The 16347-nt window shown below is 56.2% G+C and overlaps 1 protein-coding gene across 4 annotated transcripts; it reads right to left on the bottom strand.

Moving 5' to 3' along the window:
• Nucleotides 1–11607: 11607 nt before the first annotated feature.
• On the bottom strand, nt 11608–16063 carry LOC100284381 (protein binding protein). 4 transcript variants are annotated; one of them, XR_004851235.1, is made up of 9 exons: nt 15614–16051; nt 15159–15525; nt 15021–15070; nt 13963–14004; nt 13731–13852; nt 13537–13645; nt 12885–12922; nt 12095–12151; nt 11608–11962 (listed from the first exon to the last, which is right to left on the bottom strand). XR_004851235.1 is itself a non-coding variant. In NM_001412855.1 (8 exons), the coding sequence occupies exons 1-7, from the start codon at nt 15836–15838 to the stop codon at nt 12098–12100; spliced, it is 969 nt and encodes a 322-aa protein (NP_001399784.1). In that variant the 5' UTR covers nt 15839–16063; the 3' UTR covers nt 11608–11962; nt 12095–12097. The 4 variants fall into 4 exon arrangements, 3 of the variants coding, with proteins under 3 accessions (NP_001399784.1, NP_001150748.2, XP_023156302.1); NM_001412855.1 differs by lacking the exon at nt 12885–12922 and having other exon boundaries at nt 15614–16063; XM_023300534.2 differs by lacking the exon at nt 12095–12151 and having other exon boundaries at nt 11610–11962.
• Between the last annotated feature and the right edge of the window lie 284 nt (nt 16064–16347).

The following is a 16347-nucleotide window of genomic DNA, read 5'->3' as shown; positions in this document are numbered from 1 at the left end:
GTGCAGCTGCATGCACGAAGCATTCGGCGCGCCGGTCGCATGACGCGTGGGCCTAGGTCTCCATGCCGGGCGTGTTGGGAGTCGGAGAAGTGCGCCCATTTGGCGCGGTTGCATGCCGCCTGCATGGCTGCTCGCCCTCCCGCCCGTTGGTCTGGGCAAAAGTGGAGAGTCGCTTGCAACCGCTGGGCGGTTGCACGCACCGCGCGCGGCGGTTTGGCTTCTTCTGCTCTGAGCCGGCTTGCATGACGTGTGGGGCCCAGCCCCCGCGCCGTAGGGGAGGACCTTGGAGTGTGTTGGAGAAGACTCAGCCCACGACGGCTGGGGACGCAAGTAGGGAGAGTCGCCTTTAAAAGGATGGTGACCCCCTTACAAGGCGACCATGTCTTCGCGCTCCCTTATGTATCGTGTCTTTCCACCTTCCAAGCCCCCGGATGGGGGATACCCACCGTATTTCCGCCTTGTCGTTGGGGGAACGCAACTCCGCGGGAGTTGGTACCTCTCAGCCGTCGTTCGGCTTCAAGGATTTTCATCAGCCGGCCCAGCTGTACCCCTCCGCTGGCGGTCACCCGAGACGGTGATCACCAGCCCCTGGGTGGGGAGAAGCAAGCCGGGCTGCGATCTTGGTCCCACCCTCAGCTTCAAGGATGTTCATCATCCTCGCTGGGGTGGAGGCCGGGCTGAGCCGGAGCTCTACATCCCGCGCGGGTCCGTGGGTCAGCCTCTCCTGCGGTGTTCGAGGGAGAGCGCGCTCACTGGCCCTGCGGGCAGGTCGGACTTCGATAACGCGGGGCTGGTCAACAGCGGACGTCGTCAGCCTCAGCGCGTCGGGCTCGTCGGCTTGGCTCCCGGTGTCCCCTCCTGCCGGGAGGCGGCTGCCGCGCCGTGTGCACGGGAGGACCGCCCAAGATGTCGCGCGCTGCTAGGGCGGCGTTCGTGTTCTGGGGCGGTCCTGCCTTTGCACCGGTACGGCGCCTCCGCGCGGAGGTCGGCGCCCCACTCGTCCGGGAGGATCTGAGTGGGGGTCTGCCGGAGGGCTGACGGCCCCTGTCGTCGGTGTCGAGGTGGAGGCGGCTCGAGAAGTCCCCGTTGCCGACGGGATCACCGCCACCATCTGCGCTTCGGGCCTCCGGCTCTTTGTACTTGTCCTCGCCCCTCGAGCGTTGGCGTGGGCGAGGGCAAGATTGCAGCAGCATCCGCCCTGAGGCCCTCGTCGCTGCAGTTCGGCCACCCGGAGCGGGAGTCGTTGTTGCTGCTGCCAGAGCGGGCGACGGCGAGCCGCCCGTCAGTCTTCTGTTGCTCCGCAGGCCCCCCCCCATCGAGTGGGGTTGTTCGTACCTGCGGAGGTGGAACCGAAGTTTCGTTTGTAATGGCACTTTGAATGCCAGTGTTTTTGTTCATTGTGGCTGTCGAGGCCTGAACGTGTATGTAATTTCGGCACGGAGCCGTGTTTTTTCCTCATCTTCGAGCATTAAGACTCGCCTGTTGGTTGTCTGAACCACTTCACCAAGCGTGAGTCGCCCCATGTAAGGGTGACGAGTGAGGTATCCGTATCCCGGAGGCGTAGGAGTCCCTCGGCTCGGTCAGCCTTGTTGTCCGAGGCTTCTCTTGCTCAGTTAAAGGAACCCCTCGGCCGCTCTTTGATGAGCCGAGGCTAGGGGTAGCGGTGTCAGCGCGAACAGAGGCAGAGTTGGCTCGAGAGGAAGACCTGGTCGGCCGGAGCCTGGCCGGGTCATCCTTTAGCGGGACCGACGCCGGAATTGACCAACCGAGGCCTCGGGTCGGGCTGACGTCCTCGGAGGACAGCTAGTCGAGGCCCCGGGGTGACCGGCCGTGCCGCCTGCTCGGGCCGGATTCCCGGAGAAGACCCTGGCGGCGATGGCCCGGGCTTGGTGATGACGCCGTCCTTCAGAGTGGAGGTCTTCGGACCGCGTCGCCGTCCGAGGCTGGGTCGGACTTCGCCGAAGGTGTTGTCGACGCCGAGGGTGCTGCTGCTCCCTTCAAGCGTCAAGATCCAAGCCTGCAGGATCGGATCGTCTTGTAGCATGTGTTTCCTACGGCCGCCGAGGCCAAAACACACCCTCGCCGTGTTGTGAAGTTGCGTCTCTTTTCCTCTTGCTTCGAGTACCCGGACTTTTTTGTCGGTAACAGAATTGTTTGTGCGAGCGAGAGCTGCTTCTCACGGAAGGTGATGAGTGAGGTATCCGTATCCCGGAGGCGTAGGAGTCCCTCGGCTCGGTCAGCCTTGCCGCTTACGCGCACTCTTACCCGTCCATGGGGTTCTGTCACCGACGCAGTCAAGAAGGCTCGAAGAATCGCTCCGGCAGAAGAGCTTCCGAACGTGAAGACTTGTTCGGTCCGCGGAATCACTTATCCGAACGTGAGTTACTTATCGCAGAAGGTGATGAGTGAGGTATCCATATCCCGGAGGCGTAGGAGTCCCTCGGCTCGGTCAGCCTTGGCTGCTTACGTGTACTCCGTCGTTTTCAGGATCCACTTTCGAAGTAGTCAAAAAGCACGAAAGACATTCTGGCAGAAGGGATCTTTTGAGGAAAAAATTCGACGCAGAGGGGGTTCCCCCCTTTTAGCCCCCGAGGGAGGGTCGGGCTTTGCCGAGGCGAGGCCGACCCTTCCTTGATGACTAAACTTTGCGTGGGAGCGAGGTATATGAACAACTTGAAAACATCTTAAGGGTAGAAGCGACGTAGTTGTTGGATGTTCCAAGCGTTGCTGTAGACCTCGCCTTGACTGTTGGCCAGCTTGTACGTTCCGGGCTTCAGAACTTTGGCGATGACGAACGGCCCCTCCCAGGGGGGCGTGAGCTTGTGCCGCCCCCGGGCGTCTTGCCATAGCCGAAGCACCAGGTCGCCCACCTGGAGGTCTCGGGACCGGACCCCTCGGGCGTGGTAGCGTCGCAGGGACTGCTGGTATAGTGCCGAGTGTAGTAAGGCCTTGTCCCAGGCCTCCTCCAGCTGGTCCAATGAGTCCTCTCGACTAGCTTGGTTGCTTTGGTCGGTGTAGGCCCTCGTCCTCTGGGAACCGTATTCTAAGTCTGTGGGCAAGATGGCCTCGGCCCCATAGACTAGAAAGAACGGCGTGAAGCCCGTGGCTCGGCTCGGCGTTGTCCTCAGGCTCCAAACCACCGAGGGGAGTTCCTTCATCCATCGCTTGCCGAACTTGTTGAGGTCGTTGTAGATCCGAGGCTTGAGCCCTTGTAGAATCATGTCGTTGGCACGCTCTACTTGCCCATTTGACATGGGGTGAGCTACGGCGGCCCAGTCCACCCGGATGTGGTGATCCTCGTAGAAGTCCAGGAACTTCCTGCCGGTGAACTGGGTGCCGTTGTCGGTGATGATGGAGTTCGGGACCCCGAATCGATGGATGATGTTGGTGAAGAACGCCACCGCCTGCTCGGACCTGATGCTGTTTAGGGGTCGGACCTCAATCCACTTGGAGAATTTGTCGATGGCGACCAACAGGTGCGAGTAGCCCCCGGGTGCCTTCTGCAAGGGGCCGACGAGGTTCAGACCCCATACAGCAAAAGGCCAGGTGATGGGTATCGTCTGCAGAGCCTGAGCGGGCAGGTGGGTCTGCCTTGCGTAGAACTGACACCCTTCGCAGGCGCGGACAATTCTAGTGGCGTCGGCCACCGCCGTGGGCCAGTAGAAGCCTTGTCGGAAGGCATTCCCGACAAGGGCTCGAGGCGCTGCGTGATGGCCGCAAGCCCCCGAGTGCATCTCTCGCAGGAGTTCCTGACCTTCGGCGATGGAGATGCATCGCTGGAGGATGCCGGAGGGGCTGTGGTGGTAGAGCTCCTTCTCATCTCCCAGCAGGACGAACGACTTGGCGCGCCGCGCCACCCGCCGAGCTTCGGCTCGGTCGGAGGGTAGCTCTCCTCGGTGGAGATATTGCAGGTTCGGGGTCCGCCAGTTTTGATCAGGCGTGACCCCGCTTTGCTCCCTCTCGACGCGCAGCGCCTCGCCCTCGGGGGCCGAGGGTACCTCGGGCCGAACCGAGGGTGCCTCGGGCCGAGCCGAGGGTGCCTCAGACTGTGCCGAGGGTGCCTCAGGCTCGGGCGTGTCGTCGATCTTGATGGAGGGTTGATGCAGATCTCGAGAGAAGACATCCGGGGGAACCGTTGTTCGCCCCGAGGCTATTTTAGCCAGCTCGTCCGCAGTCTCGTTGTAGCGTCGAGCGATGTGGTTGAGCTCGAGCCCGTAGAACTTGTCTTCTAGGCGCCGAACCTCATCGCAGTAGGCCTCCATCTTCGGGTCGCGGCAGTGGGAGTTCTTCATGACTTGGTCGATGACGAGCTGCGAGTCACCGCGAGCGTCGAGGCGTCGGACCCCTAGCTCGATGGCGATTCGCAACCCGTTGACCAGAGCCTCATACTCGGCCACATTGTTGGACACCGGGAAATGGAGGCGTAGCACATAGCGTATGTGTCTGCCGAGGGGCAAGATGAAGAGTAGGCCTGCGCCGGCTCCTGTCTTCATCAACGACCCGTCGAAGAACATGGTCCAGAGCTCCGGTTGGATCGGCACCGTTGGTAGCTGGGTGTCGACCCATTCGGCCACGAAGTCTGCCAGGACCTGGGACTTGATGGCCTTCCGAGGGGCGAACGAGATTGCTTCGCCCATGATTTCCACCGCCCACTTTGCGATTCTACCCGAGGCCTCACGACACTGGATGATCTCCCCCAGGGGGAAGGACGACACCACAGTTACCGGATGAGACTCGAAGTAGTGTCGCAGCTTCCGCCGTGTCAGGATCACCGCATACAGCAGCTTCTGGACTTGTGGATAGCGGATCTTGGTTTCGGACAGTACCTCGCTGACGAAGTAGACTGGCCTCTGAACGGGCAATGCATGCCCCTCTTCTTGCCTCTCGACCACAATCGCGGCGCTAACCACCTGAGTGGTCGCGGCGACGTAGACCAAGAGGGCTTCTCCGGCAGCTGGGGGCACCAAGATAGGCACCTTCGTGAGGAGCGCCTTCAGGTTCCCGAGGGCTTCCTCGGCCTCAGGGGTCCAAGTGAAGCACTCGGCCTTCCTTAAGAGGCGGTACAGAGGTAGACCTCTTTCGCCGAGGCGTGAGATGAAGCGGCTCAGAGCCGCGAGACATCCCATGACCCTCTGTACGCCTTTCAAGTCCTTGATGGGCCCCATGCTGGTGATGGCTGCGATCTTCTCCGGGTTGGCTTCGATGCCCTGCTCGGAGACGATGAACCCCAAGAGCATGCCTCGGGGCACCCCGAAGACACACTTCTCGGGATTGAGCTTGACGCCTTTCGCCTTGAGACATCGGAATGTCACTTCAAGGTCGGAAAGGAGGTCGGAGGCTTTCCTCGTCTTGACTACGATGTCATCGACGTAGGCCTCGACCGTGCGGCCAATGTGTTCGCCGAACACATGGTTCATGCACCGCTGGTACGTCGCACCCGCATTCCTCAAACCGAACGGCATGGTGACATAGCAGTACATGCCGAAGGGTGTGATGAAAGAAGTCGCGAGCTGGTCGGACTCTTTCATCCTGATTTGGTGATACCCTAAGTAGGCATCGAGGAAAGACAGGGTTTTGCACCCAGCAGTGGAATCCACGATTTGATCGATGCGAGGCAGAGGGTAGGGAACCTTCGGACATGCTTTGTTCAGACCAGTGTAGTCTACACACATCCGCCATTTCCCCCCTTTCTTTCTCACAAGCACAGGGTTGGCAAGCCATTCGGGATGGAATACCTCTTTGATGAACCCTGCCGCCATTAGCTTGTGGATCTCCTCGCCTATGGCTCTGCGCTTCTCCTCGTCGAACTGGCGCAGAGGCTGCTTGACGGGTCGGGCTCCGGCTCGGATGTCCAGCGAGTGCTCGGCGACATCCCTCGGTATGTCGGGCATGTCCGAGGGACTCCACGCGAAGACGTCGGCGTTCGCGCGGAGAAAGTCGACGAGCACTGCTTCCTATTTGGGATCGAGCCCGGAGCCGATCCGGATCTGCTTGGAGGCGTCGCCGCTGAGGTCGAGGGGGACGGCCTTAACCGTCTCCGCTGGCTCAAAGTTGCTGGCATGACGCTTCACGTCTGGCACCTCCTTAGAGAGGCTCTCTAGGTCGGCGATGAGGGCCTCGGACTCGGCGAGGGCCTCGGCGTACTCCACGCACTCCACGTCGCATTCGAACGCGTGTTTGTACGTGGGGCCGACGGTGATGACCCCGTTGGGGCCCGGCATCTTGAGCTTCAGGTAGGTGTAGTTGGGGACGGCCATGAACTTCGCGTAGCATGGTCTTCCCAGTACCGCGTGGTAGGTTCCTCGGAACCCGACCACCTCAAACGTCAGGGTCTCCCTTCGGAAGTTGGAGGGTGTTCCGAAGCAGATGGGAAGGTCGAGTTGTCCGAGGGGCTGGACGCGCTTCCCGGGAATGATCCCATGGAAGGGCGCAGCGCCTGCCCGAACAGAGGACAGATCGACACGCAGGAGCCCGAGGGTCTCGGCGTAGATGATGTTGAGGCTGCTGCCTCCGTCCATGAGGACCTTGGTGAGCCTGACGTCGCCGATGACGGGGTCGACGACGAGCGGGTATTTCCCCGGGCTCGGCACATGGTCGGGGTGGTCGGCTTGGTCGAAAGTGATGGGCTTGTCGGACCAGTCTAGGTAGACTGGCGCCGCCACCTTCACCGAACAGACCTCCCGGCGCTCTTGCTTGCGGTGCCGAGCCGAGGCATCTGCCGCTTGCCCACCGTAGATCATGAAGCAGTCGCGGACCTCGGGGAACTCTCCTGCTTGGTGATCTTCCTTCTTGTCGTCGTCGCGGGCCTTGCCACCCTCCGCGGGTGGCCCGGCCCTGTGGAAGTGGCGTCGAAGCATGACGCACTCCTCAAGGGTGTGCTTGACGGGCCCCTGGTGATAGGGGCACGGCTCCTTGAGCATCTTGTCGAAGAGGTTGGCACCTCCGAGGGGGTTTCCGAGGGTTCTTGTACTCGGCGGCGGCGATAAGGTCCGCGTCGGCGGCGTCGCGTTTCGCTTGTGACTTCTTCTTGCCCTTCTTCTTGGCGCCGCGCTGAGTTGACGCCTCGGGGGCATCTTTCGATGGGCGACCCTGGGGCTGCTTGTCCTTCCGGAAGATAGCCTCGACCGCCTCCTGGCCGGAGGCGAACTTGGTGGCGATGTCCATCAGCTCACTCGCCCTGGTGGGGGTCTTGCGACCCAGCTTGCTCACCAGGTCGCGGCAGGTGGTGCCAGCGAGGAACGCGCCGATGACATCCGAGTCGGTGATGTTGGGCAGCTCGGTGCGCTGCTTCGAGAATCGCCGGATGTAGTCCCGGAGAGACTCTCCCGGCTGCTGTCGGCAGCTTCGGAGGTCCCAGGAATTCCCGGGGCGCACGTACATGCCCTGGAAATTGCCGGCGAAAGCTTGGACTAGGTCGTCCCAGTTGGAGATCTGCCCCGGAGGCAGGTGCTCCAACCAGGCGCGGGCGGTGTCGGAGAGAAACAGGGGGAGGTTACGGATGATGAGGTTGTCATCGTCCGTTCCACCTAGTTGGCAGGCCAGACGGTAGTCCGCGAGCCACAGTTCTGGTCTCGTCTACCCCGAGTACTTTGTGATAGTAGTCGAGGGTCGGAACCGGGTCGGGAACGGCGCCCGTCGTATGGCCCGGCTGAAGGCCTGCGGACCGGGTGGTTCGGGCGAAGGACTCTGATCCTCCCCGCTGTCGTAGCGTCCCCCACGCCTGGGGTGGTAGCCTCGGCGCACCCTCTCGTCGAGGCGGGCTCGACGGTCGCGGTGATGGTGCTCGTTGCCGAGGCGACCCGGGGCCGCAGGCGCTGTGTTGCGCGTGCGCCCGGTGTAGACTGAGGCTTCCCGCATGAATCGGGAAGTCGCGACATGAGGTTCCGAGGGGTACCCCTGCCTTCGAGAGGCGGAGCTCTCGGCCCGTCGGACCGTGGCGCCTTCCAGGAGATTCTTGAGCTCTCCCTGGATTCGCCGCCCCTTGGTGGTTGATGGCTCCGGCATCGCGCGGAGGAGCATTGCTGCTGCAGCCAGGTTCTGGCCGACCCCACTGGATGCGGGTGGCGGCCTGAACCTGACGTCGTCGGCGATGCGGTGCTGGAAGCCCTGGGGTAGATGACGTATTTCTCCGGCCGGATGTTGGCCCGCCCATGCCTGCCCGACGTCCCGGCGGACCGGCTCAAGCGCTCCTGCTCCCTCGTCGAGCCTGGCCTGCACCCCGCGGATTTGCTCGAGCTGTGGGTCATGACCCCCCGCCTGAACGGGGACCACAGCTAGCTCCCGTGGGATGTCAACGCGAGGCACCGGCCTAGGGAGATCACCGTCCTCCGGCATGCCGAGATGGTTGCCTTCGGAGGGACCCCCTAGATCGACGTGGAAACATTCGCGGCTTGGGCCGCAGTCCTCGTCGCCGAGGCTACGGCTACCGTCGAAACAGTCGGAAAGGCAGTAGTCGCATGCGGTCATGAAGTCCCGCATGGCACTGGGGTTGCCAAGTCCAGAGAAATCCCAACAGAAGTTGGGCTCGTCGTCTTCCTCGGACCCAAAGGGCCCGTAGGTCGAGACGTCCGTCAGCCGGTCCCAAGGTGACCGCATACGAAACCCCAGAGGGTTTGGGCTCGCCTCTACGAGAGCGCCTGCCAAAGCGAAGCCGCTAGGTGGGTTGAGGCTGAATCCAAATGACGTGGGATGGGAATCGGTCGGTACCTCTTGGTCGACGGGCGGTGATGAAGTCACGTCGGGGACTGACTGCACCGTCGTCTCAGGTACGAGGGTGACGTCCAGCAAGCTTTTCGCGAGCGTGCTGTCGTCGTCCGCTTGCTCGGGATTGGCGTGTCGCGGGGAGACGGTGCTCGTCTTCGTCTCAAGCGCGAGGTCGATGCCCGGTGCGCCCCCCGTTGGGGTGCTGGCGCTATCGGCTCGCTCGACAGCCGACGAGGCGCTGCCTCCTGCTTGGCCTTGGTTGCCTCGCCTTCCCCTCCATCGGCGGGGAAGAGGGCGGGATGAGCTCGAAGGTTGTTCTTCCACCACGCGGGGAAGACGTCGTCGATTCCGCCGCCGTCGGGCGGGCTGTCGGACGCCATTGCCGCTGTCGCCCGGCGGTGGAATGAGTATCATGTCGTAGCTGCCGTCGAGGGACATGAACTCAAGACTCCCGAAACGGAGCACCGTCCCGGGTTGGAGAGGTTGCTGGAGACTGCCCATCTGGAGCTTGACGGGAAGCTGTTCGTCAACACGCAGCAGGCCCCTACCTGGCGCGCCAACTGTCGGCGTTTCGAGACCGGGGGGTCCCTAAGCCGACGAGTGAATGTCGTCGCGTGCCCCAGCCCAGATGGGTCGACGCGAGGTCGAGCGTGAAGGGGGGAAGTGAGGTGGCCGGAGACAGGCGTGAGAGAGGTGGAAATCTCGCGGCCTTCGTGTTCGTCCCGCGCCCAGGTCGGGTGCGCTTGCAGTAGGGGGTTACAAGCGTCCACGCGGGAGAGGGAGCGAGCGGCTTCAAGCGAGCGCCTGTCTCGTCCTCGTCCCCGCGCGGCCAACCTTCTCTAAGAGGGCCCTGGTCCTTCCTTTTATAGGCGTAAGGAGAGGATCCAGGTGTACAATGGGGGGTATAGCAGAGTGCTACGTGTCTAGCAGAGGAGAGCTAGCGCCCTAAGTACATGCTGTCGTGGCAGCCGGAGAGATTTTGGCACCCAGCTGGTGTGATGTCGTGGTCGTCGGAGGAGTGCTGGAGCCTGGCGGAGGGACAGCTGACGGAGCTGTTGAGTCCTTGCTGACGTCCTCTTGCTTCCGTAAGGGGGCTGAGAGCAGCCGTCGTCACAGAGTATGCGGGGCGCCATCATTGCCTATCTGGCGGAACGAGCCAGATGGGACGCCGGTCTTGTTCCCCATGGCCCGAGTCAGCTCGGGGTAGGGTGATGATGGTGCCTCCTATTGACGTGGCTCGTCTGCGCCCTAGGTTGGGCGATGTGGAAGCTCCTCCGAAGCCGAGGTCGAGTCTGTCTTCCGTGGCCGAGGTCGAGTCCGAGCCCCCGGTTCGGGCGAGGCGGAGACCGTCGGCTGAGGCCAGGGCGGAGTCCGAGCCCTGGGGTCGGGCGGAGCGGAGTTCGTCGTCTTCCGGGGCTGAGCCCAAGTCCGAGCCCTGGGTCGGGCGGAGCGGAGTTCGCCGTCTTCCGGGGCTTAGCCCGAGTCCGAGCCTTGGGTCGGGCGGAGCGGAGTTCGCCGTCTTCCGGGGCTTAGCCCGAGTCCGAGCCCTGGGTCGGGCGGAGCGGAGTTCGCCGTCTTCCTGGGCTTGGCCCGAGTCCGAGCCCTGGGTCGGGCGGAGCGGAGTTCGCCGTCTTCCGGGGCTTAGCCCGAGTCCGAGCCCTGGGTCGGGCGGAGCGGAGTTCGCCGTCTTCCGGGGCTTAGCCCGAGTCCGAGCCCTGGGTCGGGCGGAGCGGAGTTCGCCGCCTTCCGGGGCTTAGCCCGAGTTCGAGCCCTGGGTCGGGCGAAGCGGAGCTTCCTATGGTGCCTGCGGCCGGGCCTGACTGCCTGTCAGCCTCACTCTGTCAAGTGGCACCGCAGTCGGAGTGGCGCAGGCGGCGCTGTCTTTCTGTCAGGCCGGTCAGTGGAGCGGCGGAGTGACGGCGGTCACTTCGGCTCTGTCGGCTGGGGGGCGCGCGTCAGGATAAAGGTGTCAGGCCACCTTTGCATTAAATGCTCCTGCAATTTGGTCGGTCGGTGCGGCGATTTGGTCAGGGTTGCTTCTTGGCGAAGACAGGGCCTCGGGCGAGCCGGAAATATGTTCGCCGCTGGAGGGGGGCCTCGGGCGAGACGGAAATCCTCCGGGGTCGGCTGCCCTTGTCCGAGGCTAGGCTCGGGCGAGGCGTGATCGAGTCCCTCGAATGGACTGATCCCTGACCTAATCGCACCCATCAGGCCTTTGCAGCTTTATGCTGATGGGGTTACCAGCTGAGAATTAGGAGCCTTGAGGGTACCCCTAATTATGGTCCCCGACAATAGTAAAAAAGATAGATGACTAAAGTCCAAGTTCATGTTTGGGCTAAGTTTATATTGTGTATTTTATATCCACGGGTTAACGGGTATGGGTGAAGGCGGAACGTTCTAATACCTGTTTACTCATTGGGTGAAGATTTTTGCCCAATAACAGACTCACGAATAGAATATTTAGCCCACATACATACCCTAATGGAGTAAATACCCATCAGGTATCAGGTCACGGTACCCATTGCCATCTCTAATCCCCACCACGTTTAGGTCCCCACGAGACAATTTTCCATTCAGGAGTGATTTGATGACAAAAGGGTTGAGGACAGGAAATCTCTTGCCGTTCAAACATCAAACCAGCCCTCAATACATCTAACTACACACGTCTTTACTCTCTTCTTATTCTAACAATAAAACATGTATTCCCTCCGTCCCAAAATATAAATCTTTTTAGACTAAACATATATTTATTCAATAATCTATGAACGTTGTTGGTACGTATGTCTACATTCCTTATCATTTATTAGAATGTGATGAAAAAAAGACGGATAAAAATGACTATATTTCGGGACGAAGGGATTAGAATTAAGAAGAAAAAAACTAAAATCAGTTGACAAGCAAATATATAAGATGATCATGCGATCAGTAAAAAGAATGACTAACAATATAATATAATTAGCATAATTTATGGATCATACAACAGCCATAAGGCGTTCATAGGGAACTGAGATAATAAGCGGCAAGGCCAATCAATCCAGTTAGCAGGGAACCAAGGGCAGAACTTTAGACTGACAAGAGGATTATATCCTGATCTCCTTGCATGTATGTAGACCGTTTTTTCTGCTTTTGTTTCGACAATACAGATGCTGCAGTGATGCCGCTAGTTATTCCCACCAAGTTCCCAAGATAGCCATCGGAGGAGCAGTCATGGCTCCTTGTTACCCGAGGTTGATACTTCTGCGCTGCACATAGGGCATACCTGCAAGAATCAGGGGATATTTTGTCAAATTTTGGAGCAATGAGAGCTGTTGTCTAGATGTATCCACGTCATGTTGATCGGAAAACATGTTGAAATTAACTCAAGCCAGGTAGTGTGCATAATAGAAGTTACTTTTCAAGGTAGGGGTTGACATGGCATGATCCGCCAGCAGAAATGCTGAAATATATACTAAGAATAATACAGATAAAACCTATTACTTTGCAAGATAAGGATCCATATAGCATAATCTGCCATGATAGAAATGCTGAAACGGACTGACAATATGAATACTGAATACAACTATAGCCTATAGCTAGCCAGTAGTCACTGTGGCAGAAAGTAAGTTGTTGTTTGGATCGGTTCCATATAGGACAGAGTGGCTCTAAAAAAGGAAAATTATGCTCAAATGCTGAATGATCCAGCTCCCCAAAATTTCCCGGACGGACGCTCTCTGGCATGGAGCCATTCTATCCCAGCCGTCTCCGGAACCAAACACTGCCTAAGATAACAGGAGTCAAGCAGACCATCATCAGACTTCATTTGACCTGACTACAGTTGTGTCAGCAATTACAGCGGTTTTGCCAGCCTCCATTGATAAACTTTTGAAGGCACTAAGTTTTCTTGGTCAACTTAAGAGTATCACAATACTGATTAAATAAAGAGAAAACAGTCGCATGCAATAATGATGCTACTAATACTACAACGCTAATAGACATTAAAGCTTTAATATACTGGACTGATTTAAGAACAAAAGGTTGCTGAACGACTCTTATATTCAAAGAGAGTACGGATATAGTTAACTAACTTCCAAATCTACCCAAGATTAATGTGGATGTACAAAAATTAGAGGTATTTTATGTATAAAGATCATGCAAAACCTAGATAATATATCCCCAAGTGTCCATTGGTGAATACAGCATACCTGCTTCCAAGGTTTATTGATTTGCTCTTTCAATCTTCCTTTTCTCCCACCACATGGTGTGCCCAAATTTTATTACCGCGACAAGAAAATTACATGATTCCGCATGTCAACATGACAGAACATAAGCTAACCAAAACATCACTAGACCATGACAGAAAATCGTAGGCACCATTACAACTATAAGGTTCAATGTCAGTCTGATAGAACGTAACAGCCTAAGATATCTTGACCGCGATTACAAATCTAGGGACTATGTCAAGCAAATAACAGAATCTTCTTACTTAAAATGTAGAGACTGATGCCCTGTTATTGCGGACCTCAATACCATTAGCATTCGATGTTTTATATGCAACTAGTTTTTTTAAGAGAAAAATGATGAACTAAATACAACTGCATAACTAGAATAAGAACATCAGTTGACAAACCATGCCTGCCTAGCAGCCCACAGAAAAATCTTAAGCTTTTTATTTTGACTAGAAGTTACTAAACATAGTATAAACAGACTAGTTGTGATGAAAACATTCTCCCATCAGGTACATGCATGTGTGACAGTCTGGGATACTTCACAGAATCAGAATAGTATTTAAGGACCAAGTAGTTAATGAAATGAAGTTTCTAGCCATTCAATGAAGCTTAAGAAGGTCCATCATACCTTATTTATTTGCAGCCACTGGTTTATGCATTCAGGATGGTATAAGTGCTTGCAGGGGAGTGCAATCAAAGATTCACCCTCCTCCAATTCCACACGGCAAATTACGCATCTATCAACAATAATGATACATCGGAACTTCATATACAGAACATAGATCATTACAAAACTATAAAACTTCAATTATTTGCACATACTGCTCTGTGTTGCCATCCTGAACATGTTGCAGCTTGTATGTTACTGAAGGTAAAGAACCAAGTGTATCAGCAGAGAGACCTCTGTTTTCTGTGCCAACTACTTCACCCAATGCGACTAGCTCCTGATATCAACATAAGAACCATTAACATGGCATATTGGCATATTGATGTATGAAGCTTCAAATGAGGGGCTTGGAGAAGTAAGGATAAGACAGCAAGCAATGTAACTTGCCTCATAAGAGTATTCATCTGGATCGACCTCTTGCCATGCCTCCTGGGTTTTCATAAAAGCATATAGAAGTTTAGGTTGTTCATCATTCATTATAGTTTGACTGATTATAAACAAGTACGAAAGAAACTATGCCCAATATGTGAACAATGACATAAACTTCCCCAACATAGAAACAGTAGGAATAATTGGGAAATATGTCAATCATCCCTAGAGGACTGAGAACAGTAGTAGTATCTGACTAGTAATCTCAAAATTATAGGTGCCATATGTTGCTTCAGGATTTTATTGCTAAAAGGGAAGATAATTCGAGCTTAGTAAAGGAAAACGTAAAGGAAAACTCGATCGTAACTAAAACATTAAAAGTAGATATGACACTTTATTTAGATCCTGAACTACAAATCTAACTGTGAGAAAAAAAATATGTTTATATTATTTACAATTGAAGCCAAAAAAATGCAATCTAACTAAATAGCCTCAAATCCACACTAATCTTTGATGGAACAAAAACATCATGAAGAAAATTAGTGCACATATAGACAGCTCTTTAAATGGCCAAGGTATAAAGACTACACATGTCCCCAGGACCACTTCCAAAGAGGCATTAGTCTAGTGTGGTTTTATTTACAATCAACATTTAAGCCAACACTCACACTGCAACGTCATTTCATTTTAAGTGAAATACAGGTAAAAAAGACAATGCAGACCCATAGAGTCTATACAATCAAAATACATCAGTTTAGAAAGAAAAAAAGTAGATGTGTTACAGGTAGGAAATAACGTCAAGAATCTATCAAAGGAAAGTATTATGGTATCAATAACCAACAAGTCAAAATTATTTTAGCTGAACCAATAAACCATGGCACAAACCATGCTGACTGTTATGAAACATCATGCATGTTGCCTTGATCAAAGAACAACTCCACTAGTTTGCGCGCACAGAAATTAACAAAGAGCAGACCATGGCAATTTGTTTCTTATGAGGCCATTAATTGCAAACTCGAGTGATCTTCCCTAGCAACAAAGGTAAAATTCATCAACTAGATGCAATGAATCACAACCTGTGGATCATTCGCATGATCCTCCTCATGCTCCACCTCCACTGTTCGCCCTGCACGAAAAAACCAAAATTACAAACCAGCAACCAACTAAATTGTGAATTGAGCTGGGGTTGGGGGCAATGAATCGTATGTGCTCACAATCGCTGAGACCAGCGAGAGCCATAAGCCGTGCGGCGACCTCACGCTCCTCAGCATCCTGCAGCGCACGCGCATAAGCCTCATCGTCCTCAAACTCCGCGGGATCTACCTCCGGCTCCCCTTCTTCGTCCTCCTCGAACTCTTCGTCGTAGTCGCTCCCCTCGGCGCCCTCGCCCTCGCCCCCGCCCTCTCCCTCACCATCGCCCGAGGGGTGCTCGTGGTGGTGGACGCGGAGGCGGTGCTCCAGTTCCTCTTCGTAGTCCTCCTCTCCCTCTTCGTCATATTCGTAGCTCCCTTCATCAGAGCTCCCGTAGTCGCTGCCCTCGCCACCGCCCCCGTTCATCCGAAGCAACATGTACGCCCGCTCCTGCACCGATCCGCATCACGGATTAATCGCGGGGGAGCAAGGAACCCTAGGAGTGGCCCCGAGGCTGCGAGATCTCGTCGTCGCTTACCTGCTCCTGCAGGACGCGGGCGAGGGCGAGGTCAGCTTCCTCTTGGCTGAGGGCCGTGAAGGGCCGCCTGGCCGCCTCGGCCGCAGCCGCGGCCGCACCGTCATCTGTGGCTTCGACAGCCGCCGCGGTAGGTTGGGGCGGGTCAAGGCTAGGGTTCGAATCGGCGCTTGGCTTTTCGGGCCCGGTCCCGTCCCCGCCACCTACGCTCCCCTTCGAACCATCCATGGCGGCGAGCGAGGTCGGAGACGGGGCGATACAAGGAAACGGATTAGCGACTCGAGTTAAAGGCCCCCGGCCCGGGAGGCGACCGGATAATCGATCTTGCGTTTTGTGTAAACTGATGGCCGATTAGCAGTGTGGTTTCGGTTTAAACCGGAGCTCTGGTTAAACTAATGACGCAGGGCCTCGGAACTGACTCGGTTAGGTGTTAGTCTGTGACACTTTGGGCCCGAGCACTACTGGTGCCACTCGTCAGTAAGATAAGGGTGTGTTCCTCGTGGCTATGCGACCTGGGATGAGGATGCCGTACGACGTCACCACGGAACGGGTGGGTGTTCACCTACTCGGCCCGCCTGAAAGGTCAGATCACCGACCTGTGGGGACTGGGGAGTATGTCCTTAGACCCACGTAGGTGAAAACGGGAAAGGTGCAAACATCCGTTTTTTCATATAGATTTGGTTATTTTTATATTCAGAACGGATATCGGTAATACCTCGATACTGCAGCTTTAGATT

Source organism: Zea mays, chromosome 7, assembly GCF_902167145.1.
Source record: "Zea mays cultivar B73 chromosome 7, Zm-B73-REFERENCE-NAM-5.0, whole genome shotgun sequence".
NCBI classification, from domain to species: Eukaryota; Viridiplantae; Streptophyta; class Magnoliopsida; order Poales; family Poaceae; genus Zea; species Zea mays.
Note: the sequence above shows the minus strand (reverse complement) of the source record. Positions and strands in the feature narration are given on the sequence as shown.